The 26,051-nt window shown below is 49.8% G+C and overlaps 2 protein-coding genes and 1 pseudogene across 3 annotated transcripts in view; 2 read left to right on the plus strand and 1 right to left on the minus strand.

Annotated features, from left to right (window-relative positions):
* The window catches only part of MYO19 (myosin XIX), a 59,996-nt gene extending 34,721 nt beyond the window's left edge, over positions 1-25,275 (plus strand). Inside the window, exon 12 of the mRNA XM_073879494.1 lies at positions 24,937-25,275. Coding sequence (XP_073735595.1) covers positions 24,937-25,188 — 252 coding nt within the window. The 3' untranslated portion in view covers positions 25,189-25,275. The remainder of the gene's footprint in view (positions 1-24,936) is intronic.
* On the minus strand, positions 31-7,927 carry ZNHIT3 (zinc finger HIT-type containing 3). Of its 2 annotated transcripts, XM_073879499.1 has the most exons (7): positions 7,321-7,927; positions 4,982-5,227; positions 4,830-4,861; positions 3,047-3,130; positions 2,564-2,635; positions 2,000-2,080; positions 31-572 (listed from the first exon to the last, which is right to left on the minus strand). In XM_073879499.1, exons 2-7 carry the CDS (start codon positions 5,065-5,067, stop codon positions 391-393), a joined length of 537 nt encoding a protein of 178 aa, XP_073735600.1. In that variant the 5' UTR covers positions 5,068-5,227; positions 7,321-7,927; the 3' UTR covers positions 31-390. The 2 variants fall into 2 exon arrangements, with proteins under 2 accessions (XP_073735600.1, XP_025707062.1); XM_025851277.2 differs by lacking the exon at positions 2,564-2,635 and having other exon boundaries at positions 7,321-7,911.
* Positions 6,461-7,828, plus strand: LOC141370426 (proteasome assembly chaperone 4 pseudogene; annotated as a pseudogene).
* Positions 25,276-26,051: the final 776 nt, after the last annotated feature.

The following is a 26,051-nucleotide window of genomic DNA, read 5'->3' on the forward strand; positions in this document are numbered from 1 at the left end:
GCAATTATGAACTAAGGATGAACAATGCCATTTACCAGAGAATCACCATATCCTGATTTTATTTAGCAACAGTGAGCAAGTTTTAACTCAAATGGGTATGAAACTTGACAAATCATGTGTGATGTCTAAACGCTACCAAAATTAAAACATTTAAACACCATCGGAATGTCAAGTTCTCCCTCCATAAAGGGTTTGTCACCTCGAGTCTCCTCCTCTTGCCTGAAACCCACACCTACAGTGCTGGAGATAAAGCCATTGTGCAGCCCACCCTACGCCAGCCAGTCTGCAAGTCAGCACCCTCGCTGAGGGCCCCTCGCTAGCTGTTCTCCTGGGGGTGCGGGCAGGTTCGAAGTCATGCACACGTTCCGGTGAGCAGCACAATCATCCGTCTTAGGAATCCTCATCCTGGGATGGCTCCACAATCCTTAAACAGCAGTCCGCAAACTCCACAAACAAGGGCTCCTGCATGCAGGCTCTCATGAGCTTCGCCTTGTTGTCGCCCTGATCGAGGCTGACCATCAGCTGTCGAAGGTGGGGGTTGAGCAGCAGGCTTCTTAATGCTGCAGACTCTCCTTAAAAATGAACAAGAAAGCCAGTGTGAGTTCAAGTGGGAACAGATGGAGACAGCTAAAAGCTAAATGCGTCCGATGTAGTGTACAGATCAAGGGTGGTGCATTCCTTTCACCTTTAAACCCGAGAATGGAACCAGTGCTCCACATAAACAAGGTGAGGTCAGCATAGCAGATGATTTCCCAGTTAAATGCCATCACAGATTCTTGTTCTTGGCATCTCTATAAATTTACACCATTTCAAGTAGGAAAAAATTCCAGCACAAACACAGAGAACAACATGAAGTTGATGGCACGTTGTTATTCACAGGCCCAAAGGTTCTCCCTGGTGAGGAGAGTTACACCAAAGACTCTGAACGCTGCAGAAGCCAGCACGTGGCCCTCACACTGCAGGCTCAGTAGCAATGAACAGACGCCAACATCTGCGTGGTGCCTTACAGTTTACAAAACCGTTCACACCTGCCCTCAGTCTCCTCCCTGCTGTGGGACTGGGTGAGCAGCAGGGTGGGCCTGACGGTGAGGCGGAAGTGAAACCTCCCACGTGTAGGAACTACCCAGGCCCGTTCATCACTCGGGTCACAGAATGGCCCCAAGGCCTGACCGCGCGGGCCTACAGAAACACCGGGCGTTACGAACATTCTCATCCCTCTAAAACTCCCAACTCCTGGGGTTACCGTCTGCTTGAATGGCTAGACCACATATGGCGCACTGGGGAGGTGGGGTAAATGCAGATCCCTGCCCTACAGACCAGTGTGGGAGAGAGAAGGTACCATAAAATACGAGTGGTATATTGCAAGGCCCCATGGGAAGGTGAAAAGTGCTTGCTTCTGAGAAAGACAAAAGACTAAGAAAAACTGAGCTGAGGAAGGGTAATCTGAACCAAGCTTGAGGGAGGGGAATTTTGCCAACTCACAAAACCAGTAGGATTCCAGGCCGAGGGAGTCGTAGGAAGGCGGGGAAGTGTGGAAGCCCTGAGTGTTTACAGGGTCATGTGGCTGAAGGGCTCTGCGTGCCACACTCAAGTACGGGGACCCTTGAACAACACAAGTTTGAATTGTACAGGTCCGCTTATACATGGAGTTTTTCCTATAAATACAGTGATGTAAATATATTTTCTCCTTGTGATTTTCTCAACATTTTCTTTTACTTTATCGTAAGAATACAGCATATGATACATGCAACATACAGACTGCGTGGTAACCGACTATGTTACCGGTAAGGTTTCCGGCTGACAGTAGGCTATTAGTAGTTAAGTTCTGCAGGGGTCTGAAGTTATACACGAATTTTCAGCTGCAGGGTGGACGGAAGGGAGCCCTACTCCTGTGCAGTTCAAAGGTCACCTGTATTTAGTAACTTAAAAAAAAATCACATTCTATACATTGGATTAAATGTATCAGTGGTCAATAAAGAAGCAAGCACAGCACACTTACCTAAATTCTTTAAATTCTGCAAAGAAACTCTGTCCTCTTCCTCATCACTGTTGAGAAAGTCAGCTACAGAGTCCTCACCATCTGAGGAACACAGAACACAACTAGTTACGACCAGAAATAGAACCCAGCTGCCAGACGAACTACTCCAACAGATAAATGTGCACACCAGTGACAGGAGCAGCGGTAAGCAGGTATTGACAAAACAAAAGTGACCTTTTCTGGAATTTGTGACTTTACCAACATTCCTCTTTTTGGGGAAGGAGGGTGAAGCTAACAATTGGGGAGTTTAACAGATGCATCCGAGCGTGTTCACATGCTTGTTCTATGTGTTTCTCTGTGGTCTTTGGGCCAGGAGCCTCATTTTCCAGTTCTTATCACCCCAGCTCTCCTCACTATGGCTCCAGCCCTGTCAGGGGCCAAAAAACTAGGTGCTCTATAAAAACCTGCTACCGTGAATACCTTGTGCTTTCAGCATGGCCAAAAATTTCTGACACTGCCTAAAGCCAACAAGGAAGTTTCTCAAAGGGCAGAAATAGGCTATCCCATGCTGTGAATGTTCAGTACCTCTTTGCTGGCACCAGGAGGGGCTGCCTTCGGAGGCTGGCATGGTGCCTGACACCCAGGAGATACCGAAGTCTGTAGAGATGGATGGGTTGACAGCCCACTCCCACAATAAGCCATGAGGAGCCCCCAGCAGCAGGGAGGTGAGCTAGGTCAAGGCAGCCTCCTACCTGAGCCTCGCTCAGGTGAACGGACCGCTCCATCCAGGCCCAGGGATGGAGACCTGAAGCTATGACTGGAGAAGGTTCCTGCCAGCAGGGTCCACCCCTCACCCCCACACCACAGCCAGCTGCCTCTCACCCCCTCATTTCTTGTCCTTAACAATGCCCTCAGGCTGCTCTAAAATACACAACAGGTGCCCCCCCCCATCCTGGTGCTGAGCTAAGATGAAGCCTTTGTTCCTGATTACCTGTCCCAACCCACGTCTCCTCCTTAAGCTTCTGTATGAAACCCCTTCCGAGGTTTTTTTGAAGTCAAGCAACCCACCTTTGTTTGCTACAGGCTTTATAGTTTTTGCTGTAACAGCTGACCTTACTTTTTTCTCAGGACGAGTTTCAGGGTTGCACTGCTCTGAAAGAGACATAAATCAGATGCACATCACTTCCACTTAAAGGCTGCACCTCCCCACCGAGCCAGCATCTAGGTGGGAAACATGTACGGGGTAAGGCATGTGGGTGGGGATGGAGATAAATGCAAAGGAACCGAGGGATCCAATCAAAGGGCAGCACCCGGAAAAAAAAGAAATCCTGAGCCTGGCAGAGGGTGGAGGAAGCAGGCCTCATGCACCCTGAGGACTGTCCCCATCCTCCTCACACCGCCTAACCTCACAGGGCTCTCCCCAAGATTAAGTAGCACACTGACTTCAATTAGCTATTTTCTCAGCAGTTTCAGATACCAAATTTGCATGTACCACATGCCACTGGGATGACACAGATGAAAGTCATCAGGCCCACCTCAAGGGGTTGAGCCTTATGGCTGGCAGCTAGAGCCCGGGATTAAGAGTCTGATTGATGTCACCTGAGAGGACTGGGAGACAAAGGGGAGGTGCTGCCAGCGCGAAAGAGCATTCCCAGCAGAGGGAAAGGTCTACAGCTGGACCAGACCCCTGAAAAATAGGGTCACATGCAAGGACACAGTGATGCCTGACTAGCAGCTGATTGACGGGGCAGGCCTGGCAGGTGGAGGAAGTGGAGGAAGCAGGAGAAGAATGCCACATGGGAGGTTGGCCTTCCCAAGACCAGTGTCTCTCATCAAAGGCACTGTGATGTTCAGGGTGGAAAGGTCTTTTAACGGTGTGAGATGGTCTCACCACAGGATGTTTATCTGCACAATACCGATTGCCAGAAGCGGCCCCAAGCCTCCTCAGCTACTGAGACACATTGTCACAATGTGTCTCCCTAGGAAGAGCAATACCCAGGCTAAGAACCACTGCCTCCCTTTGCTAGAGAGGCTGGAGTTTTCAACAAGGGAGTGAATTACTCAAATGTGCATTTTAGGAGAAACCCTGGCAGCAGCAGGGCCACACTGTTTAGAGCTCCAGATTGCCCCGCATTGCCCTAGGGGTTCTTGGGCCACCCAGGGCTGCAGAGCCAGAGCAAAGTTACCCAACCTGGCTCCCCCGACCCTATTTCCAGCAAAACAGTTCTACTTCTTTGAACTGACAAATTTCCTTTGAAAATGCTCGAGATACTAGGGTAAAAAAAAAAACAAAAAACAGCAGGGGGAGCGATGCAGCTTGAAACAGACCTCTAAGCCAGAGACTGGCTTGGGGGGGGGGGAGATCACACTAGACGCAAAAAACCAATAGAACTTTAACCAGAGTCAACTCAGCATGAAGTCGTGGGAAACGGTCTCTGAGGACTAAGACGTTCCCGATTGGAGTTAAAATGTAGATTTAACAGCACTAATCGCTCCTTAAGGCAAACAGATCTACCTCGTTGTTTCTAGCCAGGCATTTAAAGAAAATGGTCTTGCTTCTGAGTCAGAACACTAAGATGAAGAAACTGCTAGGGCTGACTTCGACGGCCAAAGCAGTCGCCGATTTTTAAGGGGGGGGGGGTGGGGAGGACAGTCTGTAGGAGGAAAGGCAGAGCACAAGTTTCTGACTTCAAAATCCGGGGAGGCATTCACAGGCAGAGGCTCCCCCTGGGGCTCCGACAGGATCGGGCGAGGCAAGGCCGGGAGGGAGGGCGGCGGGACGTGGGGCTGCCCGCACGAGGAGAGCGGCGGCTCGGGGGGTGGGGGAGGAGAGGGGACGCCGGTGCCTTACCTTTGTGCTTCCGGAAGCAGGTCACCGAGCAGCTGTAACAACAGAAGCCACGAGCCGCGTCAGCCCGAAAGGTCGCGCGGACCCTCCCGGGGTCCCCGCCCGGCCCCCCGCCGCCCCCGCCCGGTCCCCTTCCCCACAACCCCCGCGCTCACTAAGGCACGCGGCAGGCGGGGCAGCGGTATTTGGGTTTCTCCAAACAAATCACGCAGACGACGGCGCTGCAATTGAGCGACGCCATGGTCCCTCGCCGGCCTCGTTCCCACCGAACGCGCCAGTCTCTGACCGAGGCACTCACATGCACGCCTTTTTTTTCCTCGTTTCCTTAACCGGGACCAATCGGCGCGCAGCACTCACTGGCAGTCAAAAGCAATGGATCGATCCTGCTTATTGCTCCAGTCCTGATAAGTAGAAAGTCGATACACTCGATCCACATCCAGTAGCTGCTTTGGCTTCCCGGATTAGATCTAGCTGTTGTCCCTAGCGGGAGTGGCAGGCAGAGGGAGTGGGAGAGGGAGAAGCAGGCTTCCCGCCGAGCAGGGAGCCCCATGCGGAGTTCCATCCCAGGACCCTGGGATCATGACCTGAGCCTAAGGCAGCCACTTAACCCACTGAGCCACCCAGGCGCCCCTGACTTGGACTTTCTGAATCTTGCAAGGGCACTGCCTTCTCCCCCTTGACATTCCATTTGCTTATATTTAGCAAATGAGAAGTCCAGACCCTGGCCAAACCAGAATCGGTTAGATTGAGTGACACACACATGCTCTTCCCTGCTTAAGTTCTTTTTCTCTCAGGAATGAAAGCTGAGGCTTGACCACTGACAAATGTTTATTGAGCTCTGAGAACAGCCCTGCACAGCCCACATGCTGGGCCGGGGCCCCCAAGGCAGTAGCAGGCACAGTCTCTGCCCTCTAGGAGCTCAAAGCTTAGAGTGAAGGCAGGAGGGAGAGGGGAGGGAGAAGAGACTCTGTCTTAGGGTCCTGCCGGTGCCAGCCTGCACTTGCACGGCCCTGACAGTGAATGCCTCTTCAAATCTGGCACCCTAGGCTCCTTACTTGACTCACCCTAGTCCCAGCCCTGGCTGGGATGGCTTGGTCAGGCAACAGATGAGGGAGCTCTGGCCCAAAGGAGGGGGTCCTGGCCTAATGAGTCTGGATAGATGAACTCTGAACTGTGATGGGCCTTGAGTGGCACCTCAGACTTCAGGAACAGTCATGTTTCATTAGTAGCCTGTGCCTCCTTAAAGCCCTAAGCACTGCCCAGCCTAACCAGGGCTCCCACCCCACATACACAGTGCCCACCTAGGGCCATAAGTCATTCTCACTCCCAAATCCCTCCTCCCTTGCGTTGAGCCCATCAGCCCTCAGGATCCCACTACTATAAGGGCTCCACATGATCGTCATTGTTTTTGTGGATACATCTGCTAGGACCAAGGCAATTGTTCTAGTCTTGGTTCAAACCCCTCCCTGGCTATGTGACTTCTACCCTCCCTGAGGTCCCCCACCTATTAGTGTGGATGTGCAGGCCTGCTCTCCTGAGCTGTTGAGAAGCACAGAAAAGACCATGTGTAAAAGTGTATGTAATCCGAGCGGAGCCAGAGTCTTCAATGATTGAGGGCCGGGGCTTGCTGTGGCATGAAGGGGCCTTGGGTCGCCAAGGTCGAGGATGTCTCTCTGCACAACTTCAGCACAAGGCTGTAGGAGCAGCTCACCCATTTCCATGTCATGCAGCTGATGGACTCGCTCTTCCTGTGGGTGGGGGCCATGCCACACCTGCACAGCCTTGAGGTGGCCATGTGCAAAGCTACGATTCCATCCCTGTGTCTACCTCCCTCCTTAGAGACAATTCTGACATGGTGACCTCCTCTGGCCTTGCCCAGCACTTAGCCAGGAAGACCAACGAGCAGGTGTTTACAAACAGCTATAACCTTCAAAACACAGTAACTTCGCATTACTGGTAGAAAACAAGATCAAGGAAGAAATGGAGGCTTTCTGGAAAAGTTCTAGCAGAGTGGCAGAAGTGAGGATTCGTAACTCATGTAGACTATATATGTAAAGAAATGGATTGAATTTTTTAAAAGTTTGTAATTCGAAGCACTACAAAGGGTTATTTGATACCCAGAGTCTGTAACTCCTGGAGCTCAGATCCCAACCCTATGAGTGCAGGTGTCAGGTCCCAAGTCCCTCAAGGCCAGGGTCCCGAAGCTCAGGATCCTCAAAAAGGGTTCTGCCGGCAGCCTCTATGGGCCACCCTCAGTGGGCGTAAGCCATCAGGCGTCCCTGCTTTGGCTTTGCGAAACTGCCCTGAGGATGCTGTCCAGTCCTTAGTGCTGAAGTGACATAGTTCCCAACCTGCCCCGCATGCAGCTACCCCTGGGTATCCCAGGACCCGCCTGAAATCTAAGACATGTCAACACCGACCCAGTAATCAGCAGCATTCCCTGTATTCAATAGTCGTGACCACCCCGGAACCATCCCAGAAGGTCCACGCTTACCTGGGAAGGCCAGAGAATGTCAGTGATTTGTCCAGGCCACACTTGAATCCTGTGCCCTCTCTGGCACCTGGTAGAAATTTGCTGACTGTGGACATCACCACTTCCCACTCCAGATTTTTCCTGTGAGCTGTCTTTGGAGGCTGAGGCCATGGAGAGTCTCCACAATTTTCAGGGCTCAACCCCAACTCACCCACATCCAAACCACGTTGATTCCTCTACCTTTGGGTCCAGAGATGGTGACATCAGTGAAAAGAAAAAGTTTCTGGAATTCCTCCCATGCACATTACACGCGGTAAAGACAGCCTTCCCTCTACTCTGGGAGACCCCCAGCATCCCGAAACAGCTGCACCCCTCCTGCTCCAATGTCCAGGAAAAGACAGCGGGGGTGATGAGGTTGGGGAACATCAAAAGGCCAAGCAAGGCCAGTATAGATCTTCTTGGCAGTGGCCAGGTCAGAGAAAACACGTATGACTCCAGGCCCAGCAACGGCATGTCCACACTGATGTAGCCACCCTTAGCAGCACCCTGGTTCTCCCTGACCCCCGTCCAAACCCATCCTGGCAGCAGTGTAAGGCTGCGTTGCGCCTCCCTGAGCCGGACCTGGAGAGGGGTGAGATAATAATCAAGGCCGAATGATTTTCAGAGCTCCGCCACCCGGCAGGCGCCCTCCAGCGCATTCCCGGGACCAAGCTCAAAGCCTGGCACTGCGCGCCAGAGGGCGCTCCAGGTCCAGATTGGCTTGGTGTAGCGGAGCTCGAGCTGGATAGGAGTAAACTCCACCCCACTCCGTGTCCGAGCCAAGGCTGTCTCCGCGCGCAGGGGAGGGTAAATCCAGGCATTGGCCGGTACCTCGACCATCGCCAAGTGGCAGGAAAGAGCTTGCAGGGCGCGGTGCTGAAGCCGGCGACGGGATGGGCAGGAGTGTCTCCTCCACGAAAGCGAGACCTGTATCAGCAGAGGGCTCCAATTGCAACTGGCCCTCCAGGGCCAAACTCACCGATGCTTATCACCCAACCCTTCCTGCCATTCCCAAGGGGTGGAGATCCAGCTGCAAGCTGGCCACCCACATTAGCTGATGGAAGTTTAACCGTACTTCTCGGGAGGGCGAGGTTACTAACTAGGGCCTGAGCCTCTTCCTTGCACCTTCCTTGGTGCCATGATGGGGTGGGCAGAGGGATCTGATCACCCAACCTGAGCTACATGTTCCAGTTATCAGAGGTGGGAGGTTCATAAGGTTGGGCTCTCTGCTGCCTTGCCAAATCTCAGCTTCTTCTTCTTCTTTTTTTTTTTTTAAGATTTTATTTATTTATTTGACAGAGAGAGCACAAGCAGGGAGAGCTGCAGGCAGAGGGAGAGGGAGAAGCAGGCTCTTCACTGAGCAGGGAGCCCGATGTCCGGCTTGGTCCCAGAACCCTGGGACTTGAATTCACGACCCTGAGGTTAAGAGTCACATCCTCTACTGGAATGAGCCAGCCAGGCACCCCTACAACATTTTCATTGTGCATACCATCCTCAGTCCTCGGGGTTAGTTGAACACGCTAAAGGCACTATTAAGATTCAGTTGGCAAAATTTCTCAAGCCCCTCCAAATACCTTGGCCAACAGCATTGCCATTGGTCCTTCTAAATCTCAGATCTACTCCTTGGAACAGGATGTCCGATACAGACACTAAACCAACTGAGCCACGGAAGCGCCCCTCCCCACTCCATTCTAAACAAGGTTTCCTTTTATTAATTTCCACGTTTTCCCCCTTTGATCAAGATCTTTCGTCATACCCTACATCAGAGGGAAAGTGCATAACAGTTGGAAACCACTTAAGGTCACATTTGAGTAATAGGGAAGACTAGGAGGGAGAACTCTCACGTACTTCCCATCTAAACTCCGTATCTTCTCAAGGTCGTAGGTGTCAGAGGTCATCTTGAAGCACTGAGCCAGCATCCCCTTATTGGGTACATTGTTTTTTGGTTTTTGGGTTTTTTTACAGTGTGACTGGCAACAAAATACAAAACTTAAAACAATTATACATAACAAAAGAGGTAACATAACAGTTCCAAATGGAATTATGGTTCTGAACCAGGACTCTAGGTCTGAAAGTAACTGGCACTTACTGAGACTGAGGGGGACAGGTCCATCCTGCAAGAGCAGACCTGGCAACCCGTATGCCTCCTACGGTCTCCGCTTAAAGCAACCGGAGAGCAGTGACTAGCAAACGTGCAGGAACGCGCTGAAAGAATGAACCCAGTGCGTTTGGGAAGATTCAGGGCAGTTATAAACATAGAGCAACAGCTAACGAACTTTTTGCAAAACAGCACAATTTCAAAGACGATTTAAAACACTAATGTTGGGCGCCTGGGTGGCTCAGTTGGTTAAGCGACTGCCTTCGGCTCGGGTCATGATCCCGGAGTCCCGGGATCGAGTCCCGCATCGGGCTCCCTGCTCGGCAAGGAGCCTGCTTCTCCCTCTGACCCTCCCCCCTCTCATGTACTCTCTCTCTCTCATTCTCGCTCTCTCAAATAAATAAATAAATCTTAAAAAAAATAAAACACTAATGTTATCTCAAAATAACTGTTTAGAACCAAACAGGTTTTCAGTAATACAGTTTGTAAAGGTGTAAATTCAGAAACCATGAATGTGAATAAGAATCCAGAGTCAGATAATAATAGTTCAGATGAAAGAAGACTTTCATGAATTCGGAACCTTCTAACCCTTCAGAAAAAGCAAGTGAAAAATTCCTTTGTCACAGGATCATGGTGAGACTGTGTCCGAAAGGCCATAGTCACAGAAGAGGTTACCCCTTTTCATAAGAGTTTGGGAAACGTGGACAAGGGCATTTTCTTGCCACAAAAGAGACAGAAGAAGCAACAGTAAGAAAAAGGTGTACAGCCCTAGTCTGGACATCTTGGCAAAGCTGTGTCATAGGCTCCAATTCCTGGAAATCTTTACTTTCAGGTCATCAAATGATGTGCTGGTCCAAAGTTTCATGTCATGTGACTCCATGAGTCTGTTTCCTGGACTTTGGTGACACAAGAGTTGGTGAGCAGTTCCGGAAAAGGACCTTTCCATCGAGGCGGAAGAGTCTTTCTGGTCTTTTCTTTTAATTTTTTAAAACAGAAACTTTTTTTTAAGTAATTCCTACACACAATGTGGGGCTCAAACTCACAACCCTGAGATCAAGAGTTGCATGCTCTACCGACTGAGCCAGCCAGGTGCCCCAAAGCATGGTTACTTTCTTTTTAAGAGATAATCTTTTTTTAAGATTTTATTTATTTATTAGAGAGCGAGCGAGAGAGAAACAGCATGAGAGGGTAGAGGGCCAGAGGGAGAAGCAGGGTCAGAGGGCTCCCGCTGAGCCAGGAGCCCGATGTGGGACTCGATCCCAGGACTCCGGGATCATGACCTGAGCCAAAGGCAGTCGCTTAACCAACTGAGCCACACAGGTGCCCCCAGCATGGTTACTTCTAATAGAAGCAATTAGGACTTTACAATATTGAGGTAAATCTCCTTGATCAACAGTGGATCAAAGGAGGCAGGGGCCAAGTGTATTGGATATCCTGCTCTAAGGGGTAGATCTGAGATTTAGAAGGACCAATGGCAAGGCTTTTGGCTAAAGTTTTTGGAGGGGCTTGACAAATTTTGCCTATTGAGTCTTAGGGGTGCCTTTAGCGTGCTCAACTAACCCTGAGGACTGAGGATGGTATGCACAAAGAAAATGTTGTAGGGCACCTGGCTGGCTGGTCAGTACAGCATGTGACTCTTAATCTCAGGGTCGTGAGTTCAAGCCCCATATTAGGCGCGGAGCCTACTTAAAACAAAACAAAACAAAACAAAAATATGTGGTACAACTAGCCAAATAGCACAGACTTGTCAAAGCACCTGACCAGGAAAATAGGTTCCCTAATCACCATAAAGTTTAAGAGGGGTTCCCCAGGTAGGGATAATCTCCAAGAGAAGAAGCGTTGGCCTGTCTACAACAGGAAGCTTTGATCCAGTGAGAACACATACAAACCATGACTAAAACAGATTTATTCAACATATCATGAAACATAATGAGAGGAGAAGTTGTATGAAATCCATTTGTGTGAGCAGGTTTTGCCAGGTTCTACTTTGGACAAGAGAAGTGGGAGCTTTTCATGGCCTTATTAACTTTTCCCCACAAATACCCATTTATGAATTCTGTCATTTTGCTAGGAGACCAATGGTTCAACGCACGTACAGTGGCAAGTAGTGGGAATTTAGAATTTCTGGTAGGCCCAGATTGTTATTTGGTCCAAACCAAATTATGTTATTGAGCCAATAATTATTAAATTTCCAATTAAATTTTTCCCTTTCTGGGACAGTTGTTGGGTATCTCTTGTCAACTTTTACAAATTATCATTTGGGAGAACATCCATTTGAACCATGACTGAGGTTTGGCTATTGGCTTCCTTGAAAGCAGGATTTTTGGTGGAAATATCAGCAAGGTAGATTACTTTGGCCCCCAGGGAGTCACGTCTGGAATGCCCAGGAACCTTCATAATAGCTGGAGCAGCCAGCAAAATGGCATTTAATAAATTTTTTGGACATAAGAGCCATTTTTTAATTCTATTCCCATTGGAGGTAAGGATATCTTGCTGTTTCCATAATATTCCAAAGTCATGAGCTACCCCAAAGGCATACCAATGATCAGTATAAATGTTGGCAGTTTTACCCTTAGCTAGGGTACAAGCTTGAGTAAGGGCAGATTATTCGGCCTGTTGGGCAGAAGAAGGGAAAGGTTAAGGTGCTGCCTCCGCGACTTCAAAAGGAGTTACAATAGCAGACTCAGCAAGAAATGCACCATTTTCATCCTTTCAATAAGAAACATTGGGTGCGCCTGGGTGGCTCAGTTGTTAAGCATCTACCTTGGGCTTGTAATCCCGGGGTCCTGGGATCGAGCCCCGCATCGGGCTCCCTGCTCCGCGGGAAGCCTGCTTCTCCCTCTCCCACTCCCCCTGCTTGTGTTCCCTCTCTCGCTGTGTCTCTGTCAAATAAATAAATAAAATCTTTTTTAAAAAATAAATAAGAACCATTGGTAAACTATGAATAATCTGCATTTGTTAGAGTTTTCTGTAAATTTCCATGGGGAGTCAAAAGGTAATCTGTCATTGTTAAGAAGTTGTGAGGGTTTCATCTGGGTCCAAATGTCATCCTCATTCCCAGATCAGATGCCCTAAGTACAGAACCTGACTTTGAGCAAACTGCGTAGTTTTCTTTGGAGACTTTATGTCCCTTTAAGGTCAAAGGTTTTAACAGGTGGGTGCTGTCTTCCTTTTGAAGAGGATTGAGAAGGGGAACAGAGAAGCAAATCTACTCACTGCGACCAAGGGCAAGCTGCAGAAACCCTTCCAGCATCCAAATCAGCTTTTAAGATTTGTGAAAGGTAGGGCGCCTGGGTGGCTCAGTTGGTTAAGCGACTGCCTTCAGCTCAGGCCATGATCCTGGAGTCCAGGGATCGAGTCCTGCATCGGACTTCCTGCTCAGCAGGGAATCTGCTTCTCCCTCTGACCCTCTTCCCTCTCGTGCTTTCTATCTCTCATTCTCTCTCTCTCTCAAATAAATAAATAAAATCTTTTAAAAAAAAGATTTGTGAAAGGTAAAAAGGACTCTGAAACCCTGGGGCGTTACTGTCTAGGTGCATTTCCATTCTTCCCAAGTGAAAGCAGAAAGATATTGCCTCTCCTTATCAACTGGCATACTAAAAATGCATTGCATACATCAATCACAGTGAAAAGGTTTGCTTTCCGTGGGAATGGATGTGAGTAGCACATGGGGTTTAGGAACAACAGGGCGGCAAGAGATAGTAATGTTACTTATTACTCGGAGTTTCTGAACAAACCTCCATCCTCAGCCACTGGGTTTTCTCACAGGTAAAATAAGGGTATTCTAGGGACTAGTGTTGGGGATGATGAGGCCTTGAGGCTTCTACTCTTCTATTATGGGCTTGATACCTTAAAGGTCTTTGTTATTCATAGGGTATTGATTAATTCTGGAGAAAGGTTTGAAGGACTCTATTTGAATCCTGATGGGACGTGCACTGCGGATTCTGCAGTATCATTTGAGGGTTTTACCCGTAAAAAGGATGGTAGCTGATCCATAGGAATAAATGATTAGTGTCCCCAGACTCAGGTATAGTGCTATCAGAGATGGAGCAAATAAGAGATGGCAAAGGGCCATTTAATTCCCTGGGTTGGCTATTTTGATCACTACCATCAAATTCTAGAATTATTTCCTCTTTTTGGGAGAAATTCTGGCATGATACTTTTCTAAGAAATATCAGCCCAATAAATGAATAGGGGTCAGAGGAACTAAGGAGAAAAGGGTGTGTATCTCTCAAAGGGCCTGGAAAAAAAGAGAATAGTTCTGAGGCAAGAACCTGTTGAAGTATACTAGAGACCCGCACTCCTTAAATGTTCTAGTCATTCAAGCCTTCGTCCTCATCTCCACAGAAATATGGAGGCACTCAAGGTGGCAAATGCCCTGCGGAAAGAAAACTTGACATGACATTTGCTTACTGCCAAATGGTTGTTTTTAAACCTTTGGGTTTTTGGTATAATGAAGGTAGACCACACAAAAGATTATAATAAGATTATATAAGATTTGGCAAAGTTTTCTTTATTAAAAACTAAGGTTTGGTTCCCTTTCAAAAGGAACTCTGTGCCAAATCCCTACTTCCTCCCCAGCCAAAATTTCAAGTCACATTTCACTCTGGCCTTCCCTGGGTGATTGCACTGTTCTCTTCCAAAGAGCTCATGGGGAATCTGTAAAAATGCTACCATAAAATGTCATAGAGGAAATTACCGAACAATTAGAAAAACTTCAAAGAGTACCTAAGTAATGGAATGCTAATCCTCTGTACTAAAGATGCCAATTATCCCTTAATTAATCCGAACATTCGAAGAAATTCTAGTTAAGGGGAGCCTGGGTGGCTCAGTTGGTTAGGCGACTGCCTTCGGCTCAGGTCGTGATCCCAGGGTCCTGGGATCGAGCCCCGCATTGGGCTCCCTGCTCGGTGGGAGGCCTGCTTCTCCCTCTCCCACTCCTCCTGCTTGTGTTCCCCCTCTCGCTGTCTCTCTGTCAAATAAATAAATAAAATCTTTAAAAAAAAAGAAATTCTAAGAATAAAGGGGAGTAAGTCGGAGGGGGAGACGAACCATGAGAGACGATGGACTCTGAAAAACAAACTGAGGGTTCTAGAGGGGAGGGGGGTGGGGGGATGGGTTAGCCTGGTGATGGGTATTAAGGAGGGTACGTTCTGCGTGGAGTGCTGGGTGTTATGCACAAACAGTGAATCATGGAACACTACATCCAAAACTAATGATGTAATGTATGGTGATTAACATAACAATAAAAAAATTTAAAAAAAAGAAATTCTAATTAAAATGGCCCCATGAAAAGTCCCTGGCTAGAATGGATCTCCATTGAATGGACCTGTTTTCCAAGCAGGATTTGGTTTGGTAAATCCAGTCCCACTTTCGGCTTCGAGTTCAGGGATGGTGTGGCTGATGCTCAGTGGACACAGCCTGTAATGGACATGGGCAGAGGCCAGGAAGAGATGCAGCCTTAGCACAGGTCCTGGGAGCCCCGGAGCCTAAGACAACTCCCAGAGGGAAGGCTGCAAGGTGGGTGGGATCCCACACACAGGAGGAACGTGAGGCCCAAGAGGTGCAAGGACTCCCCTGAAGTCACCCAGCTTTCAGTGGCAGAGCCAGCCTCCGAACTCAGGCCTGTCTGGGGCCGAGTACGCCTCCCTGCCTCCTCGGCCGGACAGTCGGACGCTCACTGCACGGTGCATGGCTGGTGAAAGCAGCAACCACCTCAGCCTCCACGTGTGTTTCTGGGTTAGCCAGGAACTCGCTGCTAATAGTTTCAGCTTCAACCAGAAAAAGGAGAAAAATTAAAATGTCATTAGAGCTGTTAGGCATCTGTCCCTGATCTGAAGCCAGTGTTCCTGTAAAGGTTTAAATATATATATATATATATATTTTAAGATTTTATTCATTTATTTGACAGAGAGAGACACAGCAAGAGAGGGATCACAAGCAGGGGGAGTGGAAGAGGGAGAAGAAGGCTCCAGGCTGAGCAGGGAGCCTGATGCGGGGCTCGATCCCAGGACCCTGGGATCATGACCTGAGCTGAAGGCAGATGCTTAAAGACTGAGCCACCCAGGCGCCCAAGGTTTGAATATATTAACCTTCTTCATAAAGGTTAAATCCTAAAGTCAGCACCAAAAATAAGTCAGAAATTACCTTAGAAAACAACCCTCAAACCACCACTAGCTTGGAGCGATGGCTGGCTCTGGCCTCCTCAACACTCCGCAGGCTTCTCCTGCCATTCCTGCCTCTAACCAATTCTCTTCTTCCCTTTGGACATTTTCTGAGGAGCTCAGGATCTGGCCATTCCGAGGCCTCTTGTAATCCCACTTGAGTCTGCTTCTCCCTCTCCCTCTGCTCCTCCCCCGCCCCCCCCAGGCTCATGCGCTCTCTCTCACTCTCTCAAATAAATAAATAAAATCTTAAAAAAAAATCCATTACAACCAGAAGCCAGAGGCAAGGGACACAGAAGAGGAAAGTAAGCCATGGAGAAAAGGGAGGTGGGAGGAAGAGTGAAAGTAACAAAACTGCACCCAAGACAGGAGAAAAACTAAGCAGATTGTCTCAATAGGGCCTGTGTGGGTGTCATGCTATGTGTAGACAGGACTCACTTCCTACTTCCAAGCCCCATGCCAAGAATCTGGTCCCCCTGAAGAGAGATCACATGGCTGAAAACGGTCAATGGCGGTCAGGAAGTGGCAGGGGGATAATTGGGCCCCTCCCCAACTCCAGCCCCTGAATGGGAGCCGTTCACTGAGGTAGGAACTAGAGCTGGCTTCCTCCCCTGGGTTGGGCACCTCCCCTGACAGAGTCGGGGTGGGGGGGCGACCTGCTTTTTGAGGGATGCAAACAACCTGCCCCACAGGCTCATTGAGGAGATGAAAACCATGCGATCCAGGCTCCCTCAGTGTCCCCACTAAATTGATCACTCTACTTAGACCCCCACCTACCCCATCCCCCCCCCCAGGCTGATTCCCCCCTGGGCTGTGGCTCCCAGCGGGGCCCAACGACCTGGCTCTTTCACAGACTATGAGTAGGTAAGACCTGTACAACTCACTGGCAAGTGATTCAAAACAACAGTGATAATAACAATTGCATGTGTGTGCGTGTACTCGAGAAACAGAGAGGGAGGGAGAAAATGAAGGCAGAGAATAGTAGAAACTTGGGAAAATGTGAGTGATGGGTTTACTGAAGTTCTTTGTACCACCTTCTCCAGTAAGCTTCAAAGTATTTCAAAATAAGAAGTTTAAAAATTAGCATAGCTTTTAAAGAGTGCCCTTTCCTGCATCAGGGTTTCCTCTGGACCTTTCCCATCACACAAACAGGCTGGAGGGCATTGCCCATCCACCTCCACCTGATTCCTCTGCTACTCCGTGAAGGAACACTTGCAGACAGCTGATATCTGCACTTTTTCCTCCCAAGCAGATCCAAACAGCTCTGGTTCTCCTGGTAGCTGAGAAATGACCACTCTCTCAAGTCACATTCTCCACTTATGTGGCCTGAGAACCAGTCTTGCTGCCTCATGGCTGGCTTTCTGGGAATAGCAAACCCCAGAACAGTGTCCAAAAAGGTACAGAAGGCTGCCAGGACCTTGAGAGCATGTTTGGACATTCTGGCTCAGCTGCATGATGCTGTGACAAAGGCAGTTAGTGGAGAGATGACACAGACTGAGGGTCCACATGCCCATAGCAGGAATAAGCAGGGGCTGCTTATTCGGTGATTTTTCTCATAGGTTTGAACTAGAAGGAGGTTTTCCCGATGTTTCATGTCCTACCTACTGCTGGCTCTCCCCTGCCTCACTGTGTGGCTTGGGACGATGCTTAGGCCCTCTCTGGGCCAGTCGCTGGTGGTAGCGTTTGCCAGAAAGGGTGGCTTCCTAGGCAGGGATCCAGCATCCCCGCGGAGCCGCTTCTCCTCCTATTTGCAGAATGCCAGAAGTCCAGGCACTGGCTAATGCGGATTGGTGGCGCCAGGTCACGTGACACCTGCCTCACCGCGCTGGGACAAGGACACCCTGCCCCTCACCCCAAAGCCGGCTCAGGGCCCACCCCGGAAACTCCGTCCGGTTCCTTCCGTGAGAAGGTCTGGTTAAGAGGTGAGGACAGTCGTCCTTGCCGGGCGCCACCGCTCGCCCTGAAAGGCGCTGTCCAGCCCGCAGTGCTGAAGCATGCTGGGCCCGGCAGCCAGAGAACAGAGAATAGTCTCTGCCTACAGCCGCCGATCCCAACCCAGGAGACTCCAGGCCTTGTTCACACTGGCCTAATAATCCACAAGGATGCTTGTCTGCCTCAGCAGGTTTAAAGGAATCGCCTTGGAGGTCCAAGCTTCCCAGACGGGGCCAAGAGAAGGCCAATGTTTTCCAGGGGCCACTCAGCACAGGAAAGTGGACAGTACTCAATTCCTGTGCTCCATTCTGTAATGAGTAGGCATTCATACATTATGGGCATCTCCACTGCCCTCTCCCAACTTGTCCTACGGGTTGTGTGGGGAGACTGGGCCCAGGGGAGGGTCGCCTCACTTTCCAAGAACTTGATTTTTCCCACCTGCATCCAAACCCAATAGGCCCTGTTACCTGAAGAGGATGAGGTGAGACAATCCCTGGAATTCCTCCTGTACACATTCCCTGCAGTGGGGATGCTTCTCCTTCTACTCTGGATGACCCCCAACTTTTGTGAATGCCCACAACCTCTCCCCCCACCCACCCAGTGTTCAGGCAGGCAGGGGAGACCAGGTGTTCCCAGTGAAGGGCTCTGCAACTTAAGAGTCTAGAATCTTGTCCTGGGGGAGTAAATGGCACAGTTGCCTAGCATAATCATGATGGCAGTAATGGTGGGCAGCAAGAAGAAGCTGCATATAGTTCCTGGGCCAGAAACTAGTCCAGAGAAGAGGGCTGATAGGACGCCAGAAGGGGCAGCCAGATGACTGCACCGGAGCTCATGACCAACCCCACATACGCCCTGGCTTGCCCCAGGATCCCATGGCGACCCTCATGGCAGTCCAGGGCCCAGTCATACCTCCTTAGCATCAGCTGGCCTCAGTTCAGGCTAGAAGAGAGATGAGGTACCAGCTGAGGCAAAAGGGTTTTGAGAGAGCACTCCAGAGGAGCTGGGCATGTGGTCAGCACTCATTTGGCAGAAGTAAATGTCACATCCTGCTCTTCAGAGATTTATGAAAGGAACCAGGTCCAGTGCCTACAAATACCCGCCACTCCAGTTTGAGGCTCCCCAGGGTATAGAGAGCATTCTGGCTGGACACAGTTTGCAGAGTCCCAGGGGACCATGTACTACTGTAAGGATGAATTCATACCAGGGGGAAGGGCAGGCAGTGGCCTCAGGATTGTTGAACCATCCAAGAATGAGGATTCTTAAAATTATTGTGCTGCATAGTGAATGTTGCTTGACTCTTAGAACCTGCCCCTCTCCTTATCCAGGGTGCTTGCTGGTGCACCCTGGATGAGTGTCGAAAGATGGGCAGTACTGCTCAGCCCATTGAAGGCACACACCTGTGTGGGATGGAGTGGACAGTCAACTAGGAGATGAGAAGTTCTAATCCCTCCACCCCCCAACACATGGGCTCCATACTGTGGCCTCCATGGCAACAGATAGTAACTAATGTCACCCTAGGCATCATAATGACCCCAAGAGGCAGACAAAGTGGGTATTAGCAAACCATTAGGCAGATGGGAAGACGGAGGGGCAAGAGAAGGCATGGGACAGTCACCAAAGCCCCAGAGAAAGCCTAAAGACCAACTTCTGGTGTTCAGCTCACCGTAACACCCTCCTTCCTGTCCTCTGCTCTCCACTTCATCCATCAAGGAGTTGATGCTAATGGAGGTCCCCCTCAGTCAGATCCTAACAGATCTGGCTACCACAGTAATTAAAAAGCAACCACTCTAGGCTCTCAACAACATAATCCTAGGGGGACAGGAGGAGGGCACATGTGGCCTGAGGGCCATGTGCCACCCCTTGGCTGGCCCCACAGCCAAGGCAAGGACTCAAACAGCATCCAAAGAAGAAATGATGATGATGGGCAGACCGTGAGGAAGGGTGGGGGGCCTGGAGGAAGCACAGATGTTTTCTGGATTTGATTGCCCCCCACACATGCTAGGCCCTCAGGCCTAGTGAACCACAGCTGGAATCTGAAGCTCCTTCCCAGGGCTCCTTCTATGCCATCCCCCTGCCTTCTGCTCACTGGGACCCCCAACCTCCACTGGACCCTCCCCTCTGCATCCTCTGATAGGCAGTGATACCAGGAAGAGTCTGCAGGGACTCTGGGTGCCCCTAGGTGTCTGTTGGGATTAAACCCAACACAAAACAAGGCTCAATCAACAGCAATGGAGAGCAAAGACAGGAAAAGTTCTCTTCTTGCCAGGCCTGAAAAAGCTGTTGCTCCCCTCCCTTCTCCTTCACCTCAACCCTACAAGTCCTCCCTGGGCTACTGAGGGAATCCTAGGAGACTGAACAAAGCAGAAGGCTAGCGGTGGTCACTGGAGTATGACAGGGCCTCCTTGGCAGAGCGAGTGAAGGAACATTTTGCCTTTAAATACTTTGAAATAGCAGCAGACATAAGAAGTACAGAAAGTCCCTACAACACAGATGGCATACATTCTCCTCCAGCCTAGTGGCCCCACCTCCCAAGGTCCCACACACACAAGCCCAAGCTCACACCAGCAGGAGGCTGGGACCAGAGCTTCTGTGGCCTTCCCAAGTGTGTTAACTTGCATTCCCAAGGGCCCCTGAGGCCCCTGCTGAGGTTCCCAGTGTCTGCTGAAGAAGAAAAAACACAGCCCTGACATTCACAACTGATTTGACATTCACTGTTAGACCTCAGCATTGCTACGAACTGGTCTAACATTTACAGCCAAGTCATTTTCTTCTCTTGTTGGATATAAGCAATCAACAATACTAACCTCAGATAAGGTTACTCTGAAACCATGATAAAATGAGACAAAATGAGCCACTTCATAATTTTTAAACACAGACAAAAATAAGGTCACTGAGCTGACACCCACCAAATACCAAACATACCACTCTATTGGCTGCGATGACTGACTGATATATTTTTAGCAACTTTATTTTTTTTAAAGATTTTATTTATTTGTCAGAGAGACAGAGCACAAGCAGGGGGAGTGGCAGGCAGAGGGAGAAGCAGGCTCCCCGCTGAGCAGGGAGACGGGTGCGGGACTCGATCCCAGGACCCCGGGATCATGACCTGAGCCGAAGGCAGACGCTTAACCGACTGAGCCACCCAGGCATCCCTTTTAGCAGCTTTATTGAGATATAACTCACATACTATATAATTCATCCACTTAAAGTGTACAATTCAGGGCACCTGGCTGGGTCAGTTGGTAAAGTATGCAACTCTTGATCTCAGGGTTGTGAGTTTAAGCCCCATGCTGGGCATAGAGCTTACATTAAAAATTAAAAAAAAATCAAGTGTACAGTTCAGTGGCTTTAAATTATATTCACAGAGTTGTGTAACCACCACCGTGGCAAATTTAGAACATTTCCATTACACCAAAAAGAAACCCTGCACCCCTTAGTCATCACCTCCAAATCCTCCCACCCCTAGGCAACCACTAATCTTTCTTTGTCTATAGATTTGCCTAATCTGGACCTCTCATATAAATAGAATCATAGAATACGTGGTCCTTTGTTACTGCCTTTTTTCACTTAGCATCGTGTTTTCAAGTTTTATGCATGCTGTAGCAATGCATCAGTACTTCACTCCTGTGATGGCGAATTTCACATGTCACCTTGACCAGGATACACACACACACACACACACACACACGTATGTACATGTATATGTACATATATACCTTACTGGTTCTGCGACAGTGTTCACCAAGAAGCTTAATCTTCATGCCTTTGCCCCCAATAATTCTACTTCTAAGAATGAACTAATTCCACTCCTAATGAAATAACCAAATTGACTTTATTTAGCAGCACGCTCATAGCAATATTATTTTAAAAACTAAAGAAATCAGAAACAATCCAAATATCCAATAGCAGAGGAATGACTCAATCATGGTACATCCTTCATTAGGCTTGTGTGTGTTCAGAAAAAATCCTGCAGAAACAAACTGAGGGTTGCTGGAATGGTGGGGGTGGGAGGGATGGGGTGGCTTGGTGATAGACATTGGGTAGGGTATGTGCTATGGTGAGCGCTGTGAATTGTGCAAGACTGTTGAATCACAGATCTATACTTCTGAAACAAATAATGCAACATATGTTAAGAAAAAAGAAAAAGAAGAAGATAGCAGGAAGGGAAGAATGAAGGGGAGTAAGTCAGAGGGGGAGATGAACCATGAGAGATGATGGACTCTGAAAAACAAACTGAGGGTTCTAGAGGGGAGGGGCATGGGGGGGATGGGTTAGCCTGGTGATGGGTATTAAAGAGGGCACGTTCTGCGTGGAGCACTGGGTGTTATGCACAAACAATGAATCATGGAACACTACATCAAAAACTAATGATGTAATGTATGGTGATTAACATAACAATAAAAAATTAAAAAAAAAAGAAAAAATCCTGCAGGAAAATACAGCAAAAGCATGGGGGGGGTGAGGTTAAAGGTGGTTTTTGGTTTCATCTACAAATGCCAACATACTGAGTCTTACATAATACCAACAGCATTTTCTCATTTTGACTTAAAAACAAAATGCAGAAAATACAAAAGTACAAGTTATACATCCTCACACAAGGAGATGGAACCCTCATTTGCTGTTGGTGGGAATGTAAAATGGTACAACCACTCTGAAAAGAGTCCCACAGTTTCTTAAAATGTTAAACATACACCATCAGATGAGCCAGCCACTGAAGTAACATAATATTCTTTTCTATGAAGGTTGTGTTATGCTTCCTCATAAAGGTTATATTCTATACTGAGCACAAACAGCAAAAGGTATTTTTTTTATTCTTATTTTTTACCTGAGCTGCGATCAAATCCAATGCTTAACCAACTGAGCCACCCAGGTGCCCCTCAAAAGGTATTTAAAAACAGGGTGCCTGTGTGGCTCAGTTGGTTAAGCGACTGCCTTCTGCTCAGGTCATGATCCTGGAGTCCCGGGATCGAGTCCCCACATCGGGCTCCCCGCTCAGCGGGGGGTCTGCTTCTCCCTCAGACCCTCTTCCCTCTCGTGCTCTCATTCTCTCTCTCAAATAAATAAAATCTTTTTAAAAAATAAATAAAAACAAACAGAGGCGCCTGGGTGGCTCCGTCATTTAAGCGTCTGCTTTCGGCTCAGGTCATGATCCCAGGGTCCTGGGATAGAGCCCCACATCAGGCTCCCTGCTCCGGGGGAAGCCTGCTTCTCCCTCTCCCACTCCCCCTGCTTGTGTTCCCTCTCTCACTGTGTCTCTCTGTGTCAAATAAATAAATAAATAAATACACCTCCAACTGCCCATAAGCCTGGAGAAATGCCTGCACGTTAAGAGGCAGCAGTTGCTGAGACTGGCTAGGGGCCCAGCCCCCTCTCCTCTGGTCTCAGGCTCAGTTCTGGAATGGAAGAGAATGAACTGCCTGTACCTTTGAAATTACTCCTCTTTCTCTTTTATTTTTTGCTTGCCAATCCTCCGTTGAATTTATCCATGATATGACTCTACCACAGGAGAGAACGCCCCACCAGAGCTCCCGGCCCCACTCAGCCCCTGTAGAGAGGCCAGGCAGCCCCAGGAGGAGTGGGATGGAAGTTAGGTCAAGCGCCCCCCTAACTCTGGCAGAAGCCTGCACTTCGGTGCTTTAGCTTTGGTTTATTTGTATCCATACAGCTAGGAATTTTCCAGAGTCCCATTACTTCTTAAAACCTCCCAGCGAAGGGTTCTGGCATCTCCTGTGAATTTGTAATTAATTTCGCTTCCAGAGAATTAACTAGTCCTATTTTTGTTGACAGCTTGTTCTGTCAAATGGCACTGCATTACATAACATGGTTTTTTGGTGTTGCGATTTGTTTTTTCAAATCTTACTACTCTAACGTACATTCCTTCCCAACAGAAGAAAGGTGCGGGGAGGTGGGGTTTGGGGGTGGCAAGTGAATGTTCCAAGGCCGCCATGCTTGTATATCATGGGCAACCGAGAAAGAACAGGAATATGCTTGGAGGCAAACCCTCAGAGTTCTGGAGTGTAGACAGGTGTTCAGGAACCCAGACGCCCCCCAACTCTGCTTTGGGCACAGAAGACCGCTTGCTGTGATTTCTTCTGAAAAACACTGCTACAAAACGGGGGCTGCAGGAGCGGGTACGACTAATGAGTTTTCGCTATGGAGACCACCGAACAAGAAACCACAGGACCTCTGGGCACGGCCAGGGGGCGACGTAAAGGGCAGACTTGACCAGACTTAGAACCAACGGCACTGGGGAAGGAGGGAACCCCCGGCCCCCGCGACAGGACCCCGCACTTGGGCTTCGAGTACCTCCTGCAGACGGCGGTGCTGGGGCCGCTCGACTCCCGGCGTCCTCGGGACCCCCCTCCACCTGCTCTCCCCTCGCCCCGTCTTTTCCGCTTTTCCAAACCAGAGCCAATCCGCGCTCAGCAAGGCCCGGAGGGGAAAACCAATCGATTGTCCTGCTTGGTCTTCGAGACCTAGAAGCAGAGCGTCGTGCACTCGATGGGTGGGAGGTCCTGGGCCCAAAGGAGGGACCCCTGCTAAGTTGGAGGACCTTGCTCTCCTGTTGCCTCCTGGGTCGTTGGGAGGTCAAGATTCCGTGGCGTGGAAAGAAGTTGTTCTCGAACATTTCAGGTCCTAGAAGAACACCATATCTGGTCCCCCCCCCCCCCGGCCTCACAGTGTGGCTTGGGGCAAGTCATCTACTCTGTCTGGGTCTTTTGCTCCACCTGTAAAGCATGAATAGGACAGAACAGTATGGTCCCTCGTTCAGCCTGGCCTCGCAAACCCAAGATCAGCGCAGGTGTCTCTTGGCTGATGTCAGTGGTCTCACCTTGGCCATGGCCATCTGAAGCTCTTCCAGCAGTAACACACGCAGCCAGGTTTTCCCCAGTTCGACACACCATCTCTGGGGAAACTGAGGCATAGAGGGAAAAAAAAAATGGGGCTTGCTCATTGGTAAATCTTGTGCTCCTGTTACGTTGCTGGCCCTGGCATGGTGCTTGGTTTGTCTTGAGGTGACCAGGCAGGCCATGCTCTCCTGAGCACCAAAGTCCCACCGAAAGCATCCGAGAGGCATCTGAAGTCAGGCTGCCCTAGGTTCAAATCCGAGCTTTTCCTTCTGCAACTGTGTGGTCTGCGCGGTGATTTAACTGCTACCGACCCCATCTGCGCGATGGGCGCTGTCATAGCACACGCCTCCCAGACTGTGAGAGGATTCTAGTCAGTGATGCATAAAAGCTGCTTGCATTGTGCCTGGCAGGGTCTCGTAGTCAGGGGGCATCAGTTAGGAGCTTGTCTTAATGATCCTGGTACCGGGACTCTGTTCAGCAGGAGACGGGCCCTTCCCGGGCGAGGTTCCAGCCCTGGAGAAAGAGCTCACACTGTGTCCCCTTGCCCACTCAGGTCCTGGCCGGACTGCTGCACCTTGGCAACATCCGCTTTGCCGACTCTGAGGACGAAGCTCAGCCCTGCCAGCTGATGGGCGATGCCAAGTGTGAGGACAGGGCGGGGGCCTGGGGCTCAGGCTTCGGTCACAGCGCCAGGGAGCAGGGCCCGCCCTGTCCGCAAAAGGGCCAACATGGGTGGGATGGGGGGGGGGAGGCGGGGAGGCCCGGGGTTGGAATGTGGAAGGCGATGCCCTCGGTGAAACCATGATGTTCCTGCTCACCCCCATCTCTGGGGAGGCAGACAGCAGCGGCCCTGTTCTACAGATGAGAAAAAAGAGCATTTATGACGTGATCTGTCCCACGTGAGGCAGTGTGGACTGGTACAGAGAAGGCCTGAGTGCAAGTCCTGCCTCTGACATTTATGGGGGCCTGTGGTAAGTCTCCTTGCCCACCAGGACCTGAGTTTCCTCTGTCCATTTGGCACAGCACAAGGGGACAAGTGTCCCACTGGGTGACATAGTGACTTCAAGAGGCAAAGTGGGTATTAGCAAACCCATGAGGTAGATGGGAAGACAGAGGGGCAAGAGAGGGCATGGGCCAGTCACCAAAGCCCCAGAGAAAGCCCAAGGACCAGCCTGTGGTGTTCAGCGCCCTGTGACACCCTCCTCCCTGTAGCTTGCTCTCCATCTCCGTCATCAAGGAGCAGATTTTGTCCCCTCTGTCAAATCCAAACAGATTTGCCCGTCATGGTAAATAACAACAGGTCGTCAACAACAGAATCCTCCTTGGGAAGACAGGAGGAGGGCTTTTCCGCCCTGAGAACCAACATGCCCCCCTTTGGCCGGCCTGCCAGCCACCGCAAGCACACGCACAACACCCATGAGGAAAGGAGACTGCCAGTCAGCCCCCACGGCCGTGTGGGGGGCTGGGAGGAAGTGCAGGTGCCTTGCACACCTGCTGGGCCCTCCCGGGGTGAGCCCGGAGCTCGGCTTCAGCTTCTCACTGCGGGAGTTGAGCCACAGCTGTGCCAAATCACAAACATGAATCCAAACACCTCCAGCAGGCCTGGCAGAATGAGGGAAACTGAGGGCCCACCAGGAGAGGATTTTCGTGAAGGCCAGGGAAGGAGCT

Source organism: Callorhinus ursinus, unplaced genomic scaffold (assembly GCF_003265705.2).
Source record: "Callorhinus ursinus isolate GAN/ISIS: 27379988/994484 unplaced genomic scaffold, GSC_fseal_2.0 scaffold34, whole genome shotgun sequence".
Classification (NCBI taxonomy): domain Eukaryota; kingdom Metazoa; phylum Chordata; class Mammalia; order Carnivora; family Otariidae; genus Callorhinus; species Callorhinus ursinus.

Bases quoted from the DNA above. Each gene is read 5' to 3' on its own strand.
- ZNHIT3 (XM_073879499.1), bottom strand. From the start codon at position 5,067: ATGGCGTCGCTCAATTGCAGCGCCGTCGTCTGCGTGATTTGTTTGGAG. The intron at 4,862-4,981 runs GTGAGCGCGGGG...CTGTTGTTACAG, and splicing joins CCCGCCTGCCGCGTGCCTTA to CTGCTCGGTGACCTGCTTCC. The intron at 2,636-3,046 runs GTGGGTTGCTTG...CCATCTCTACAG, and splicing joins AAAGCCTGTAGCAAACAAAG to ACTTCGGTATCTCCTGGGTG.